Source organism: Pleurodeles waltl, chromosome 1_1, assembly GCF_031143425.1.
Source record: "Pleurodeles waltl isolate 20211129_DDA chromosome 1_1, aPleWal1.hap1.20221129, whole genome shotgun sequence".
NCBI lineage: Eukaryota > Metazoa > Chordata > Amphibia > Caudata > Salamandridae > Pleurodeles > Pleurodeles waltl.
In genome coordinates this window covers 955,622,826-955,640,598 of record NC_090436.1, presented here as the reverse complement: position 1 = coordinate 955,640,598, position 17,773 = coordinate 955,622,826, and the positions used below count along the sequence as shown (strand labels likewise).

At 43.4% G+C, this 17,773-nt stretch overlaps 1 protein-coding gene across 3 annotated transcripts in view; it reads right to left on the bottom strand.

Annotated features, from left to right (window-relative positions):
- Positions 1 to 13,740, bottom strand: part of SLC39A8 (solute carrier family 39 member 8) — a 277,625-nt gene extending 263,885 nt beyond the window's left edge. The window contains exons 1-2 of one of the 3 annotated variants that reach the window (XM_069230211.1): positions 13,721 to 13,740; positions 11,752 to 12,214 (exon numbers count right to left, since the gene is read on the bottom strand). In XM_069230211.1, the coding sequence (XP_069086312.1) occupies positions 11,752 to 11,985 (234 nt within the window). In that variant the 5' untranslated portion in view covers positions 11,986 to 12,214; positions 13,721 to 13,740. Of the gene's footprint in view, positions 1 to 11,751; positions 12,215 to 13,390; positions 13,667 to 13,720 lie in introns of those variants that run through there. The other 2 variants (XM_069230210.1, XM_069230212.1) reach the window with 2 other exon arrangements.
- Positions 13,741 to 17,773: the final 4,033 nt, after the last annotated feature.

The following is a 17,773-nucleotide window of genomic DNA, read 5'->3' as shown; positions in this document are numbered from 1 at the left end:
AGCCCATGACGCCGCCTCCACCAGATATATAGCCAGCTGACAAGGACTTGCCAATCAATTGCAGTGGACCAACCAAGAGAGGGATACGGCAAGCCATCAAGCATCTGAGAAATGGAAAGGCAGCAGGACATAACAACATTCCTGCAGAGTCTCTGAAGGCAGACATCGAAACATCAGTAGATATGCTCTACCCCATGTTTGGAAGAATCTGAGAAGAGGAAAAGGTGTCATCAGATTTGAAGAAGGGATATCTGATGAAGATCCCAAGAAAGGTGATCTGAGTAACCGCACAAACTACAGAAGGATAACAATTTATCAACCTTAGGCAAAGTGTTCAATAAAGTCATCCTGAATAGACTGAAGGAAGAAGTCGATACTCAGTTGTGAGACCAGCAAGCTGCTTTCTGCAAAAGTAGATCCTGCACAGACCAGATTGAAACACTGTGCATCATCACTGAATAGTCGATGGAATGGAACTCACACCCTTATGTCAACTTCATCAGCTATGAGAAGGCATTCAACAGCATGAACAGAGAGATCCTTTGGAAACTCCTCTGCCACTATGGTGTGCCAGATAAACTCATAAGAATCATCAGGAACTCTTACAGGGGAATGACCTGCAAGTTAGTCCACGGTGGACAATGCATGGAAGCCTTTGAAGTGAGGATGGGAGTCTGACTAGATGGTTTGCTCTCACCTTTCTCTTCCTGCTGGCCATGGACTGGATCATGAAGACATCCACAGAAGGAAGAAGAAATGGGATTCAGTGGACACCTTGGATGTAGCTCAACAACCTGGACATTGCAGACAACCTGACCCTATTCTTGCATACCCATCTGCAGATGCAAGAGAAGACCGACAAAGTGACAGCCACATTGACTCAACTTGACGTTAACATCCAGAGGGGGGAAATCAAGATCCTGAAGGCTAACATGGCCAGCATAACTGCAGTCACTCTTGCAGGTGATGTACTGGAAGAGGTTGAGCCTTCACCTACCTGGGCTGTGTCATAGACAAGTAGGGCAGCACAGATGCCAATGTCAAGGCAAGACTTGGCGAAGCAAGGGCTGTCTTCATTCAGCTAAAGAAAATCTGGAGCTCCAAGGACCTAACGCTGCAAACCAAGATGAGGCCTTTTAACACCAATGTAAAAATCAGTCCTTTTGTATAGAGCAGAGACTTGGAGGACACCAGTGACCACCACCAACAAAGTCCAGACCTTCATCAACACGTGTCGTTGGAAAATCCTTCAAATCCGGTGGCCAAACACCATCAGCAACAACGACGTATGGCAGCAGACCTTCCAGCTCCCTGCTCATGAAGAAATCATGAAAAGATGCTGGGGCTGGATAGGACATATCCTTCGCAAACCCACATCAAACAACACCAGGCAAGCCCTCACACTGAACTCTCAAGGGAGAAGGAAAAGAAGAAGGCCAAGAAGCACCAGGCATTGAGGCCACGAGGCTGACTTCAAGGAGATAGTTTACACCTTCAGACAGATTGAAAGAAAAGCCAAGGAAAGAGATGGCTGGAGAGTCCTGGTTAATGGCCTATACCCCAGGAGGGGTAGGAGTAGTGAATAAGTGAGTATAAGACATCCTATTTACTTTTTTTTCCATAAAATTCTACTTTTTGTCTCTCAATAAATGCCTAATCAACGTAGATTATACATGAAAGAGACTTGTGGATGAGCTTTCTAAGCCAGGGTGTACAACACATTTCACTGAATCATTAACAGTTGCTCAGAGAATAAAATGAATTTTTCACGTGGATTTGCATCAAAATCAAATTGATTTCAAAAGATTATAACGAAAAGGCATCCCATGGAATAAGTATCAAAATATTTCAGATTAAATGTATGTCCTAATACACTGGTTCAGTGAAACCTTTAAAGTATATTTGAAATATATATCGACAATGAAAATATAAACCTATATTTAAAGAAATGTGCAGTTATCACATGTTGGTAGGGGTATATTATGTTCTGTTAGCCGTCTGTGATTCAGCTTTTTTAAAAGCACTGTCCGTAACTATGCATTCTTATGCAGTATGACTTGCTTAGCTGGGGATATGTAATACAGGTGATGATGGCAGCTTTCACTAGTTAAGTGTTATGTAGTCAATAATGTTAGTCACTTATAGACACTTTCTTTAAAATATTTCTTTTCTGTGATTTCTGTATGTTTTAACAGTTTGGAACTAATCCATTTTTGAGGCACACCCAGATTCACACAAATGGGAGTAATGAGGGACCTGTTCCTCACAATGTATGGCAAAACCTCTACTCTGATATCCCCATGCATCCCATTGTGTCTATGTGCATGATGCTTACCTTCCAGATTTAAGAAGCAGCGAACCTTGCATCAGTACTTCTTAGTATGTGACCTGAAAATTGCTTAAATTACTTGTTTGCTGAAACAGCACTGTTTGGCCCACACTTCCTGTTGATGCTGTATCAATTTTAACAATGCCTCTCATCTAAAGCCTTAGATCCATACCTAGGGAGTTTTTCTAATTCTTTCTTTTTCCATAAGTTTATATGTATCCCCAACTCATCGTCTATGCCCTACGATACATCATGCAGACAGTCCCATAATAGCTCCTAACTGAGTTGCCTGGTGTTTTAAGGTCGTGATTCCAACATACCTTTTGCGTTTATACCTTTGTTGGTCAAATGTGTGTTACTATCTTTGCAAGTGCAGCGCTATGATGCCCTTTGTTGTCTTATTCTAACTAAATTAGACTACAAATATTGAACAAATAACTTGTCCTACTCTACTATCGAAAGATAGCAAACAAGCGGAGGATTTTCTGCAGCTGCCCGAGTCCTCATTAAGAGTGACTATTAAGAATGACTAAGAAGCAATACAACCCGCACTTTTATTCCATACTGACATGCATCAATGGTGCACTTATTTCGTTAATTTCTTGAATTCAAAAATGTTATTAACATTTTACATAAAACAAAAAACAAGGAAACTGCAGTTCAAAAGTAGTTAGACGTTGAAGACTTTGGAATCAGCGCATAGCTGGGTAGGCAAAGAATAAAACTGGGGCATATCATCTCAGAAGTACAGGGATGACATACTGAAATACCTGGAAAAAGTATATATTAGATCAACCTTAGTCTGTTCCAATAATCAGGTATGTTTATAATAGAAGTAGCATGGTTTGGTGGATTTGTGATAGACTGCCATAATGACAAATATAATAGGCTGTTGGGTACAGCTCACATTGAAGATCTGGGCATAGCAATGAGGTGACTATTACAAGAGGTGCTACCTATATTTCAGGAAAAAATTGCACCCATGTTTAGGGAACAAGCTATCACCTTTTCCTACTTCTGTTTTATTTACTTTGTTAAAGGATTAATCAATAGTGTCTGCTAGTGTTTTTAATCTTACATTATCCTAGTTTACATTTGACATTATTATTTGTCCATTTCGGGGCCTATTCACAAACTGAATTTTGTAGCACGTAAAGAAGCTCTACAGAGGTACTATTCACGTATTACATAATGCTATTCATAAACCTACAGCTGGAGAACTACACTTTTGCATTGCCTATCTTTTCTGTGTGTCTTCCCTCCACCAAGGAGGCAGAGATCTCCACAAACTTAGGTATTCGTTTTAATAGGAAATGTGGGAGGGACAAAAGGGAGCAGCTGGAAAACGAGGGATACTTACTATTAAACGGGATGGGTTAAGAGTGATTTGGGGAAGAGTTTAGGGAGGATCATTCTAATACAAAAACACACACCGGCCCACAAATGAGTAAGCCAGCTGCTAATCACAAACTACAGGTCTAAAGTTACTTCAGCCCTAAAGGTGTCAAATTAGATTTAAATGTACTCCAGCTTAGTCTTTGAGTAAGCCAAGTACCATACATAGCCACTCTCGGGAACTGCAACACACTCCAATGACAACAATGGGGGCTGATAACTATAATAACACCCCAAAGAAACTATTTTTACCTTAATTAACTAATTTCCTAGTTCCTGAGCTCCAAGAAAGCACGGCATATGGTCTTCTGATATCTAGATAAGGGGTCAAGAGCTACCTTATTTGACACAACGATTTCACCTTGAAAATTCCCTTGGGTTTCTCAAGCGCTCTACAACTATTTATAGAAAGAAAGATGATGTGTTACCTGTTCACGTAGGGCATCAGTCACCAGTGGCAGAATTTATATCCCTCAAGGGAGGATTTGCCAGGTCTATAACTTGGCAACATTGGTATTTAGCCTTTTTATCAGTGATATGCCAGTTTTTTTAAGTATTAAGTGCTCAATTCAGTATTTTTTTTCTGTGAGTAAGTGTATCTTACTCATGGGAATTCAGAATTAAGCTGTACGTAAGTCAATAATAAAGCACAACTACTCCGAAAAGAAATTTCATGAACATAGCACTAACTAAGTTGCTTGTTCTGCTGCCAACGCCCTAATATATGCAGATTGAAAGACTTTATTGCATTGAATGCAGATCTACAAAAAGGTCCCAGGCCTGTTGATCAAATCTACCAACACGTTGAAATAATGCTTATAACACGAACTAAAAGGTTTTTGGTAGTCACTCTTTTTCTGGTGAGTGGTGTATTTACCAGATTAAAAAGGACATTATTCCAACCTTCACATGTCTTCGTTATAGGCTCAATGAGAAGTTCAAGATTGAGAGGGCATCAGATCTCATGCTCACATATGCCTCCAACATCAATGAAAGTTCTGAAAATCTCTCACCTAGAATATGGGTCATTTTTATGCAACCCACTTTAAAATCATTTTAGGAATAGGTACAATCTAATTTTTATTTGGAGCTCGACAGTGGAGGGGCGTGTGAAGTCTCTCAATCAAAACCTTTTAAGTTAACCTATGGGATTAATTTTATGCTTCATATGGTAGTGAGACTGGGTGGATTTTGGTCTTTCTTGAAGTTTGTAAGTCTTTTACTATGTGAATACTTCCATTGTCTTCATGTACGAGAACCAACCAAAGCTTGCAGGCATGCTTTGCTTGGGGGATCTTTGAGGACAGAAACTGAGATTATGTTCCTTAAATAAAACTCAGCCCTTCAATTTTATACATTGAGAAATTCAAGAATTATTCTATGCTGATATGTTGTATGGGGTTGTTGAGGAAATAATAAAAATACATTCTCGTGTAGGAAGCTAAATTATTTTGTAAATGTATTTCGCTCCAAATTTAGCGAGGACTGTTCAATATATCATACGTTAGGAATTCCAGTAGGTTGCCAAATGTTCAGAGTGAATGTTTATATTGAAGCCTAGTTTCCGGTACTTCGGTACAAAGACTCTTGCGCTGACCTTTTTAACTGACGTTTCGTAAGATAATTTAAGACACGTATCTATTACGGAGCATTATTGGTATGTATGAAAATCTACTTCCCTCTGTCATGAAAATTAGGTACTTTTTATTACCCATTCAATAACAATTATAATGGAACAATTATACATTATTTGCTTTCCTTTTAGGAAAAAAATACTTTTTTTGTTTTGAATAGAGGTGGTGTTATATTAAATTACATGCACTCTCATCAAAGTGCAAAGTTTTCTTTCATAATTTTTGCAATTAAGTCAATAAACTCTCATGATTGCTAGAAAAGCTTAATGATTCAGATTTTAGATAGCACTCGTCCTTTACCTTGATGTATACATGACAAGTGGTCGTGAACGTTTGGAAAAATATATCGGCTGAACTACAACAGGCCTCTGAATGCTGGATTTTACAGGCAACAAATGAGTCATAATTAAGTGGAGCGATTCAGAGCTAACTTTCCCCACTGTGCCCTGTGAAGCAGAGCGCAAGACTGGAGTCCCCAAACTGACAATTTTAGAATCCATCACCTGTAGCTGGGTCACACAGCCTCACAGCAGGTCACGCCCCCCTCTGGGAAGGCCATCCAAAAAAGAGAAAATAAGCCCAACATAGAACTAACCACCTTGTATCTATTTTACTGGTCTGTGTTTCAGTTACCCTGATAACCCTTTGTTTTGACCAATCAGTATGTCCCAGACATAGTGCACTTGTACCTCGTGTGGCAGCGCAGAGGAGGAAAGTAATATAATTATATTCCATGCAATGTGGGGTTCTGAGGATAAGCTGAGGCAGAACCCCTGTATTTTATTACCATCCTCCTCTAGAATTTTTTTTTGCCTAACCCTCACTTCTACAGTTCAGATAATAGATCTGTGAACACTATACTTCATCACTGCAGTCCAGCACCACTGATAGCAATGGCCATCCAACAAGCCAATGGCAAAATGCCACCATTTCACACAAAACCTCATTTACCTTCTCTCCATCTTCTGATTTTCTCAGGTGCAACATTGCAACTTTCTACAGAATCGCATTGCCTAACCACAGACCCAACACAAATCGACTCAACGGACCAGTCACAAACATTCTCACAGGCAATGTTCCATCAGTGTTGGAGACAATAGTCTCAACCTTTAAAAATCTGAGAAATGGAAAAGGCTGCCTCAAGATTCAACCAATGATAAATCAGAGCTCCATAGCTCCACTCTAATCAGAACACATGATGCAAAGCTCTCGAAGATTATGATGTACTTACTGGGACCATTTCACAAACATTCTACTGTGACTTACTCTTGTAGTACTCTTGACATACTGCTGAAATGCAGGAGTAAATCATGAGCACTTCTGGTTTACTCCTGAGCTTTGGTAGTAGGTCAGGTGTACTACAAGAGTTAGTTTGACCTACTCACAACAAGGCCGTTATAAATTGGGCCCATATGTGTAAAATATTTGGAGGTAGGTAGATTAGTTACAGTGTGTGCTTAATCCTAAACCACTTTCTATGGGACGTCTAAGACTTGGAGTAAAATTCTTTAAAATGCAATGTAGCTCCCATTTCCCTGTCACAATAAACGTGAACACTGTAGATTAGTTATACTTCATATGAAGGTAGAGGCCACACCCTATCTCATACGACAGTTCCTTATCACTCTTAGGAGTGGATGCTCATCTCCATCTATGACAGTTGTCTAACTAAATCCACTTCTGATTCTTCACTAAACGATTACATCAGGCTGTGATACTGAGCCAAAGCCCGCCTTTATTTGTGACTATGGATCAGTTGGAAACATTCAAACATAGTTTGTATTATCCTTTTAGTCAAAGAACACTCAAGGTATCATAGACCAGGTACAGCTTGTTGCCAAATGTCCTTACAAATACTTATGCATGCCTCTCTAAAGCCACGAGTGCTACTGCCCCTTGGGTCTTGGAAATCATTTCTTCACAATGCAAAAACCACTCTGACTACAAAATCTCTCAGCCATCCTGTAGCACTTCCTTGTTCATCACTGGGATTCTCATGTGACCACACAACTGTGTAGATTGGCAGATGATTTATACCCTACTAGCTCAAAACTGCATTTAATTCGACCAATTCTCAAACTGCATAGCAAATATTTTGTGTTTTTGCCTAAGGCTATGTGAGTATGTGAGTATCACTGTACCGGCATCTCACTACAGCAGCGCCCTCGGGTTGTGACAGCTCAGTCTACAATATGTCAAACTACTGCGCAGGATTCAACAAATTAGCTTTATGTTGCTCATCTTCAACATGAGCATCTGCATCTAGCCAGTGTACTCAACTTCTCACCTTTACTACATAAGCAAGAAATAAGACATATGTTAGACCTGACAGCCTTAAGATGGTCATCCCCCAACTTTGTGCCTGCCTCCCTCCATTTTTCTGACCATGTTTTTGTTGGTTTTAGGTCTCTGTGCACTTTACCGCTGCTGACCAGTGCTAAAATGTATGTGCTCTCTCCCCTAAACATGGTCACATTGGTTACTACTCAGTTGACATATTTAATTTACTTGTAGGTCCCTACTAAAGTGAACCAGAGTTGCCCAGGGCCTGTACATTAAATGTTACTAGTGGGCCTGCAGCACTGATTATGCCCCCCACATAAGTAGCTCCTTAACTGTGTCTCAGGACGGCCATTGCAAGGCCTGTGTGTGCAGTGTCACTGCCACTTCGAGTTGGCATTGAAAACTACTTGCCAAGCCCTAACTTCCCCTTTTTCTACATATAAGTCACTCCTAAGTTAGGCCCTAGGTAACCCATGGGTTAGGATGCTATGTAGGTAAAAGGCAGGACAGGTGCCTGTGTGTTTTACATGTACTGGTAGTGAAAAACTCACAAATTCATTTTCCACTATTGTGAGGCCAGCTCCTCTCATAGACTAGCTTTAGAACTGCCTTCATATACCTTTAAGTGGTAGATTCTAGTCTGGAAAGAATAGCCCTGTCATATTTAGTATTCCCAGAATGGTAATAGAAAGTCCTGCTTACTGGTGAAGTTGGATTTATTATTACTATTTTAGAAATGCCACTTTAGAAAGCGGGCAGTTCACTGCACTTACTGCTGTCTGTGCCTTACAGCCCTGTCTGCAATCCACGTCTAGTCTGTGCTGGTTGACAGCTCCCTTTGTGCATTCCACCCCGACAGCCGTAAACACAGGGCACTCAGTCTCATTTGCATTCATCTGCATACTGATTGGGTCTCCCTGGGCAGGAAGAGTGGAGGGACTCTCTCTTACATTTCAAAGGCCAGTGATCTGCCCTCACACAAAAGACTGATAACACCCCACAGGGATCCTGGCAGACAGGACTGGGCTGAAAGAGGAACTTGTGCACTTCAAAACCACTCTTTGAAGTTTCCCCCACTTTAAAGGCATTTTGGGTATATAAACTGGGTCTCTGACCCCACCAAATCAGACACTTCTGGATTGACACCTAAACTCTGTCAGAGGAACTGCCTGGTTGCCCAAAGGACTCACCTGGACTGCTTTGCTGAGAAGGACTATGGACCTGCTGTTGCCCTGCTGCCTGCTGGCCTCTGATTTTGCTGGAAGGGCTCTGCCTTCCCAAAAAGTACTCTCCAAGGGCTTGGATTGAGCTTGTCTCCTGTTCTTAAGTCTCAGGGCCAAAAAAGACTTCACCAGCTAGCTTTTAGCTAGTTTTGCGACTTTAGCAATGCCAGGCACGACTTTGGTGATGAAAGCACCAACACCGCAGCCTGCTCCCGCCCCGTGGACCTCGCTGCCTGTAACGATCACAGCCTGCAACTCAAGTCCGATGTTCCTGCGATGCTGCTGACGTCCCGCAGTGTTTTTGCAACACTGAATTTGACACATCATGCCTTGACTGACTGGATGCATCGACCCAACCGGATCCCAAGGAACCGATGCCGCACCAGCTCCCCCAGCAACCACGTGGAACTGATGCCTCTCCTCCGGTGCCTCGCAGTACGCAACCAATGCCTCATCGACCCAGACGTCATATGGGTCTGATGCTGCACCGGCCCCAGCGACGCCTCACCTCTACGACTCTGTGCAACATCTTTGTTTCTTTGTTTTCAAAGGTACTGTACATGGGGGTTTGTGCGACTCCATGACTAGCGTCTAAGGCGTCGGACTATTGGGAAAGACTCCGTCAACTACGCAGTGATAGCCCCAGATAGAGCTATTGTGTTTCTAAGCGCTGTAGTGGGATTTAATCTTTAAAAAATCATACCTTTGCTTGTATACATTAGATCAGTGTTTTTCAAACTTTTTAATGCCGCGACCTCCCCAAAGAGTGTGGAAAAAAAATCACTGGGCCTCCCCCTCAGAATTTTTCACAATTATTCAGTTATGGTGCCAATGTTTAAATATGTCTAGATGTACTCAAACATTGCACGTAAGGTCTGTTAACTTTGTTTTAAATGGATTAAATTGTTTCCTACTTAAAACAAAGCACTGTTATCAATTTTATCTTCATGATGCTTATTTTGGCTAGAATCTGGCAATCCCCCCTCCTGGATCACTTGATCACTTGAGGCCCCCCTAGGAGTGCCGGCCCCCAGTTTGAAGACCCTTGCATTAGATTTTCATTGCTTTGACTTTATTTTATTCAGATAAATATTATCTATTTTTCTAAACCTGTGTGGTGTATTTTGTGGTGTTTTCGCTGTGTTACTGTATGAGTAATTGCACAAATTCTTTATGCATTGCCTTTTAAAATAAGCCTGCCTGCTCTGTGCCAAGCTACCAGAGGGTGAGCACAGGATCGTTTGGGTTGTGTTGTGAGTTACCCTGACTAGGATTGTGGTCCCTAATTGGACAAGGGTGTATACCTCTGCCAACCAGAGACCCAATTTCTAACATCTATGAACTAAAGACCATCACCCATAGCTGGAAGATAGCTAAAAACAGAATGGCCCTAGGGAAAGAAATATTGTCATAACACTTCAGCCGAGATAAAATGTGCTACTCTTGTAATCACACTCTTCTAAACATATGCATGCCTGGGTTCAGAATCAGTGCTTTCCAACCACAAATGCATTATTTCCCCTGCGACAGAATGGAAGCCGCTTAGCACTACGAGGTCACGAAAGTGTCAAGAGTACACTGTACAAATTCCGAATAAGAACCACAGCAGCCAAAGGATTGTTGCCATCACTTGCCCAGACCCAAGAGCCTTAATCTGTGAAAAATGCTGGATGCCAGATATTTGTATTAACTGTGTACACAAGTCAGAGGTCACACACCTGAGGAATGCCGAACCCCCCCGCTGCTTTGTCTCCATGTCAACCATCGGAGGCCTTTTGCTCATTCAACTGCACTTTAAAGAACTAAACAGTAACCTGCGCAGACCCCCACATGGAAAATATTGCACCATTAAAATTAAAAATCCGCAGTGCCTAAACTCAAGTAAATAAACATTTATAGTTATTAAAAGTACAGGCTTTCAGTCTTCTGCACTTCTAACTGAAGGTCCTTAAGTGTGAGATGCTCATATCGTCAAAATGCCCTGTGAATTTTGGGGTCAATTGTCTCTGTATGAAAATGACAGAAACATATTTTTGTTGCCAGTGCAAATGACATAAACGTTGGGGCTGCTGGCTACTATGTAGCATTGGCTCTATTCCGTAATCCTGCAAGGATTGACCCGTCGCCGTTTAAATAAATGAATTAGGGTAAAGTCCTGTGCTCCCTGTTTGACGCATCTCCAGATGACTGACTGACTGCTTGAAAACTCGGCATTAGACGCGTGGGGCTGGCACTAGAGTACATGCGCCGAAGTCACTTCAGCGTCCCTCGCGCTGTGTAAACGCAATGAGCAAATACAGGAGCGAAGTTACCATTGGTGCCCCAGGTGCAGTGGCACCGGACCCCAAAACCCTGAGAGGCCAACTGAACCCTGTAATTAGCTATATTTTACTTAGTAGATGCCCAAGGGGCCATTTTCCTTGCTGGCACCAGCGGGGACCAGCGCATACCGACTACGCTACTAGACAAATATATTTTCTATTAAAATAAAAATGTGTGGGACTTGACCACCTTAACAGCGATGAGTTGCTGGGGTGAAAACAGCGGGCAATGTGTCCCTAGCGCCTACCAAACGGGAACCTAGTAAATGAACATGCTCTGGGTGTTTAGAAGTCCATTCAAGGTCTTGATTGTTTCTCTTAAAGTCCTCTTTTTCTGTCACATTTTGCTGTCATGCACGCTTAACGCGGGGATCTTTTTTAATGCAACATGCACTTTTAACAAGCTCGTAATTTTACCACTATTCGTTATTCTGGCGGTGGGACTGTATTGATTCATCCGGCCTCTCTGCCTGTCACAAGATTTTTTTTAACATGCTATGATATTTAACAGTTGATTTATCCGCCCCTCCAGTTTGCCATGCGCCGGCGTGTTCGGCTCACCTTACCTCATCGTAATGCAGCTGGTGGTGCGAGTCTGCCGCTGTCCGGAGCCCCAGGGTGTCTAGCAAGGTGCTGAGTCTGGCTGCAGACAGCGCCCCCTGCTCCCCGTAGAGCTTCAGCGCGTCCTGCGAGAAGAGCTCCTCCGGCGCCTGCGCGCTGCTGCTCGGCCCCTGGCCCTGCGCCACGCTCAGTAACGTGGCCAGCAGCACCCACCGGTGCAAGGGCAGCCTTCCAGCCATGGGGGCCGTGAACTCGTTCTCAGCCGCAGTACAACAAACACACTGGAAACACGACAGTCGTGGAGGCACCAGCTGCCCTGGCCAGCTCCCAAAAGCGGGGTACTGCAGAAGTCAAAACAAGCAAGTTTTTGGCCTTTTTCCACACTCGGGCGTCAGTGGTGGGCAAGTGCTGTGGCGCGCGGGACAGGCTTGGTGCTTCTCCCCCGATGCCGGACCTGCCTCAGGGAGACTGCGAAAGGCAGGGAAAATAAGATAAGAGGCGTTAGTTAAGTTGCGACATCTGCACAATAGATAAAATGATTACAAAGGAAATCGGGCCACTCGTATCGGGCGTGCCGTCTCACTGACAATCGCTGAACTGCACCCGGTTTGCCTGCCCTCGTACCTGTTTCCTTATCACAACACACTCTGTGTATTATTTATTATTTATATTGAAACAATTCATGCTTTGGCCCGCATTTAACCCCCTACTAGGTTTTCTGATTTTCCGCGTTGTTTTTCAACTTTAAAGTACACTTCACCACGTGTACACTGTTTGTATTATTGTTTACTGTGCCCTACTTCTGTTCGTCCTTTCTTTTTCGAGCTTTTGTCTCCTCTCCTTTGTTTCTTTCGCTTTTGCGTAGTTTCTAGTTTTTTGTTCTATAACGCTTCTAGCTTTCTTTCATCTACATGCAATGGATCACTTTTAATTTACTTTTTCCATTGTTCTTTTTTTATTCGACAGTGCTTGTTGTCCTTATACAGTTTCTGTTGTTTTCTCGCACCGCCCCTTTTCTGTTTACAGTATGTTGTTCTTTATTTTAAATTGTTTTCTTGCCACTTGGTATATGTCCTCCCTGTAGATTTTTCATTTACCGCCCCTTTTGTCATTCCTGTTATTTCATTTCCTACCATATTTTACACTTTCTCCCTATGTATATTTTTCTTTTTTGTTTCTTACTTTAATGTAATTTTCTTATTTCTACTTTTCTCTTTTCTACTTTTATTGGTTCATTCGATCCGTTTCCCGCCGTCATCGTTGTCGTTCTTTGACTTCTTTTCTCTTTATCTCTTTCATTGTCTTTCTTTGTTCTTGTTTCTTTAACTTTTTTTCAGTTTTTCCTTCCTCTTCTGCCTCAACTCAATGTTTGATTATTTCCTACAATTCATTTCTTTCTTCCTATCCCTTTTATTGTTTACATCCTTTCTCATTCCATTCCCTGCTTTCTTATTTTCTACAAATAATTTCTTCGTTTCCATCTTTGTGTCCTTCTTCCTTCCCCGCTTCCTTTGGTTTTAGGCTTCTTCGTTCCCTATCCTCTCAGCCTCTCGTCTTCCCGCGCACTCCACCCTGAGGATGTCAGGCCCCTGCCTCTAGATGCAGTAGCAGCAGGTGTGACCTGTGCAGCGCACCCCAGCTCACCTCTGTCTTGCGCCTCCTGCAGTCAGACTCTGCCTCCCGCGGCGGAGCCTACTGCAGATAAACTCTCACCGGGGTCACGTGCTGCGGCCTGCCGGCTTTTACTGTCTTCGGGTGGTAACCTGCGCCTCACACCCCGGGCACGTTCCAGAACCCAGGAAGAACGCCCAGCTCTCTCCACTACGACTGTGCCCTGCCCACCGCCGTCCCACAGATTCCTGCACGACGTACACGGTGTAGTTGAGGAGGAGGAGGAAGAGGGAATTGGGACTTGTAATGCGAACAGGCACTGTCTGGCAACACATGGGGTACCCTCTCATTGCTACTGCTCACCACACTTGACGGCTGTTCCCAGGTGACGGGAGGGCAAGGGAAAGAGAAGTTGAACAACTGCATCACAACTTGGAGGGGATCATCTGAAGAGTTAACAAGCACACTTTGCAATTGCAACATGCCTTCCCGGAAATTTGAGGGATGCAGCACAGTGTGAGCTTTTAACATTTGAAAAGGTGCAGCACTGAGGCCGGGATTGCCTAACAACCGGCCCGTGCGCGCATTTAAAACCTTTTTGAAGAGATTAGCGTCTTTGTGACTGGCACGGACACATATTTACTTAAAAGCTGGCTGGTCTGCTCCAGATAGCACCGACCAGCTTGGCTACAGCTTCTCCTAAACCCGTGGAAGCCCGAAGAATCAGCTTGTGAATGCCTCGGCTGTTTATTTTGCTCCTTTTTTGATAACTAAGTATCCATGTTTCCTCTTGTAATCATCAGGGTATTGCGTCTACAATCCTGCATGAGATTTCTCTTCAGAGAGAGACACAGTGGATGCTGCCTAATTAAAGAGCACCGTTTTATTCTCACCTGTCTCAGTTTAAAAAAATGTATTTATTCAGTGATTGTATAATGCACTGTGAAAGGCAGGGCTACAGTCACCAAATGATGGGAGAGATAACTGGTTTGAGGACTGATTGCATTGTGATGTAGTGCTGTCTAAATAAGTAAGTCATTAACTCTATTCTGAATTGGAGCAGATTAGAGGCAGTCCTGATGTTTACAGGGATATTCATTCAGGCCCGGGTGCATAGACTTTAAACGCCTGTTGTCTTGCTTTTTCTATTTTTCTATTTTTTTTTTGCCTCCAGCCTGGTGTCATGGCTGCAGGAGTGCCAGGAGTTACAAGAGATGGTAGCTTTCCAGCCAGATAGGCGGGGATGTGGACTGTGGTGACTTTATAAACAGTGCAGCTGGTTGTGAGAATGGTGCCGGCCAGCATGAGAATTGCAAAACGAACAAGTGAATGGAATGCTGAACAATGTCAAACAGTTACCCCCAGAACTATGACCTGGACCTAAATCCATCATTTTTTTGCTACCCTTGCCATTTCAGTTTGGACCCAGCCCTACACAAATCAGTCTTGACCCCGGTCCCTATTGTAGCAGTTCAGCCCAAACCGTCAGGCCAGATCTTCCCTGGACTGTAAACAAGCATCCTGGGACCGGTTTCAAGGTATCGCCCCTCATTAGCCAGGCTAGCTTGACTCCAGTGGCACAGTGAGCACAGGACCCACATCTGGACATACCCTTCCCACTTAGGGCAACTTTAGTGACACAAAAAGATGATGGACGGAGTGCTGAAATGTTTCAAACACTCACCCTAAGTCAGAAATCTAGGTTTAATCCATCGTTCTTTTGCTCATCATACCACCTCAATTTTTACCCAACCATATGCAAGTGGCACAGGGGCCACAAGACCCACGCCTGGGCATACCCATCTCATTAGGGCAATAATTGCAAAAATAACAAGTGATGAACGGAATGCTGAACAATGTCAAGCATTCACTCCCAGTACAGAGATCTGGGCCTAAATCCATCAATTTCTTTGCTACCCATGCCATTCCAGTTCTGACCCAGTTATACGCAAATCAGTCTTGACCCTGTTCCCCATGGGAACAGACCAGACCGAACTGTCGGGCCAGGTCTCCCTTGGACCAGAAACAAGCATCCTGGGACCAGTTTTGGGGTATCACCCCTCATCAGCCAGCCTAGCTTGACTCCTGTGGCATGGGGAGCAACAGACTCACATCTAAGCTTACCCGTTTCAATAGGGCAACAATTGCAAAAAGAACAAGTGATGGACGGAATGCTGAACAAAGTCAAACATTCATCCCAGTACAGAGACAGTTCGGGCTGGACTGTTCCCATGGGGAGTAGGGTCAAGACTGATTTGTACATGGCTGAGTCCAAACTGGAATGGCATGGGTAGCAAAAAAATCAATGGATGTAGGTCCAGATCTCTGTACTGGTGGTGAATGTTTTACATCGTTCAGCATTCTGCCCATCAGTTGTTCTTTTTGCATTTGTCTCCTTAACTGGAAGGGGTATCCCCAGATGTCAGTGCCGTGCTCCCCATGCCACTGGAGTCAAGCTAGCCTGGATGTTGAGGGATGATATCCTGAAACCGGTCCCAGAAGGCTTGTTTCTGGTCCAGGGAGGACCTGGCCTGGCAGTTTGTCCTGGACTGTTCCCATGGGGAGCAAGGTCAAGACTGATTTGCATATTGCTTGGTCCAAACTGGAATGCTATGGGTAGCAAAAAAACTACGGTTTGAGGACCAGATCTCTGTAATGGGGATGAATGTTTGACATTGTTCAGCATTCCGCCCATCAGTTGTTCTTTTTGCATTTGTCTCCTTAAGTGGGATGGGTATGCTCTGACGTTGGTCCCGTGCTCCCCAGAGCACTGGACGTCAGGCTAGCCTGGCTGTTGAGGGATTATACCCTGAAACCGTCCCCAGGATGCTTGTTTCCAGTCCAGGAAGGACCTGGCCTGGCTGTTCAGGCTGGACTGTTCCCATGGGGAGCAGGGTCAAGTCTGATTTGCATACGGCTGGGTCCAAACTGGAATGGTATGGGTAGCAAAAAAACGATGGATGTAGGTAAAGATCTCTCTACTGGGGGTGAATGTTTGACATAGTTCAGCATTCCTCCCATCAGTTGTTCTTTTGGCATTTGTTGCTCTAAGTGGAGCTGCTTGCCCAGACGTGGGTTCCATGCTCCCCATGCCACTTGAGTCAATCTAGCTTGGCTGATAATGGTTGATACCCTGAAACCGGTCCCAGGATGCTTGTTTCCGCTCCAGGGAGTACCTGACCTGGAAGTTCGGGCTGGACTGTTTCTATGGGGCGCAGGGACAAGACTTATTTGCATTTGGCAGGGTCAAACCTGGAATGGCATAGATAGCAAAAAAAAATCGATTTAGGCCCAGGTCTCTGTACTGGGGGTGAATGTTTGACATTTTTCAGCATTCCATCCATTATTTGTTCTTTTTGCATTTTCCCATAAGAGAATGCATTGAAGTTACCTCAGGATGGTGTTGATTAGATCATAATTGTTTCAGGTCGTACCTTAGAAGTGCTGTGGTTTGTAAGATGCCCTTAAGGTGGTGGGGTTACTGTGGAGTCTGGGGGACCATGGAGCTGACTGTTTCCATCATTCAGATGCAATTATGAGGGATTGGACCACATTTATCTAGTTCCTTTCTAGGAGGAACAGTATCACTTTCTTCCATAGAGAGAGCTTTTTCCAGGCCACCTTTATTTTCCTGGCAATGTGTTCCTTGAGGGTGAGGTTGACATTTAGAGCAAGCTTCGCCAACGAGTAGCCTGTGCGCAACTGGTAGCTCTCCAGCAACCTGTAAGTAGCTCTCCTGTGTGCATTCTAGTCTACTAAATCTGAAACGTTTGCTTGGCTGAATTAATATATATATACCAAAATTGAAAAGTTTCCATCTGGGACAAACATGTGTAGATTTCAGACCTCATAAGCTGACGTTTGGAGAAAAAAAAATTGAATTTCCAAAATATATTTAAAGCTGATATTTAAGTGATAAATCATGTTAACATTGGGGGGAGGGGAGAGTTATTACCAATATTATTCACTTGGCTCCAGAGGCATGGCTGCTATGTATTGCCTGTGTAGAGGCACTGCAAAGTGAAAAAGCCTTTTTTTTCATTGTTTCTTCAAACCCTGCCTGATGCACTGAAGTGATCATTGCTGTCAACTCTGCACTGAGTTGACAACTAATGATAATAATGCACTGGGTGCAGCTAACATAATCTTGTTGGATGTAGTTATTATTAGAGCACTAATAATATTAGTAGCTCAGGATAATTTTCACTGAACATAAGTAGCTCTTCTTACAGAAGAGGTTGGATAATCCAAATGACTTGGCATTGGGGAAAGTTGGGGTTCATAGTTGTGGTTCTTAGTAGTCAAGGTTCATGTCTTTGAGCCAGTCATTGAATCAGGCCTATTTACAGCTTTTTGTTCTTAGTAAGCAACAGGTATTTGGATTTACTGGTGTTGAGATTCAGACAGGTGCTTGAC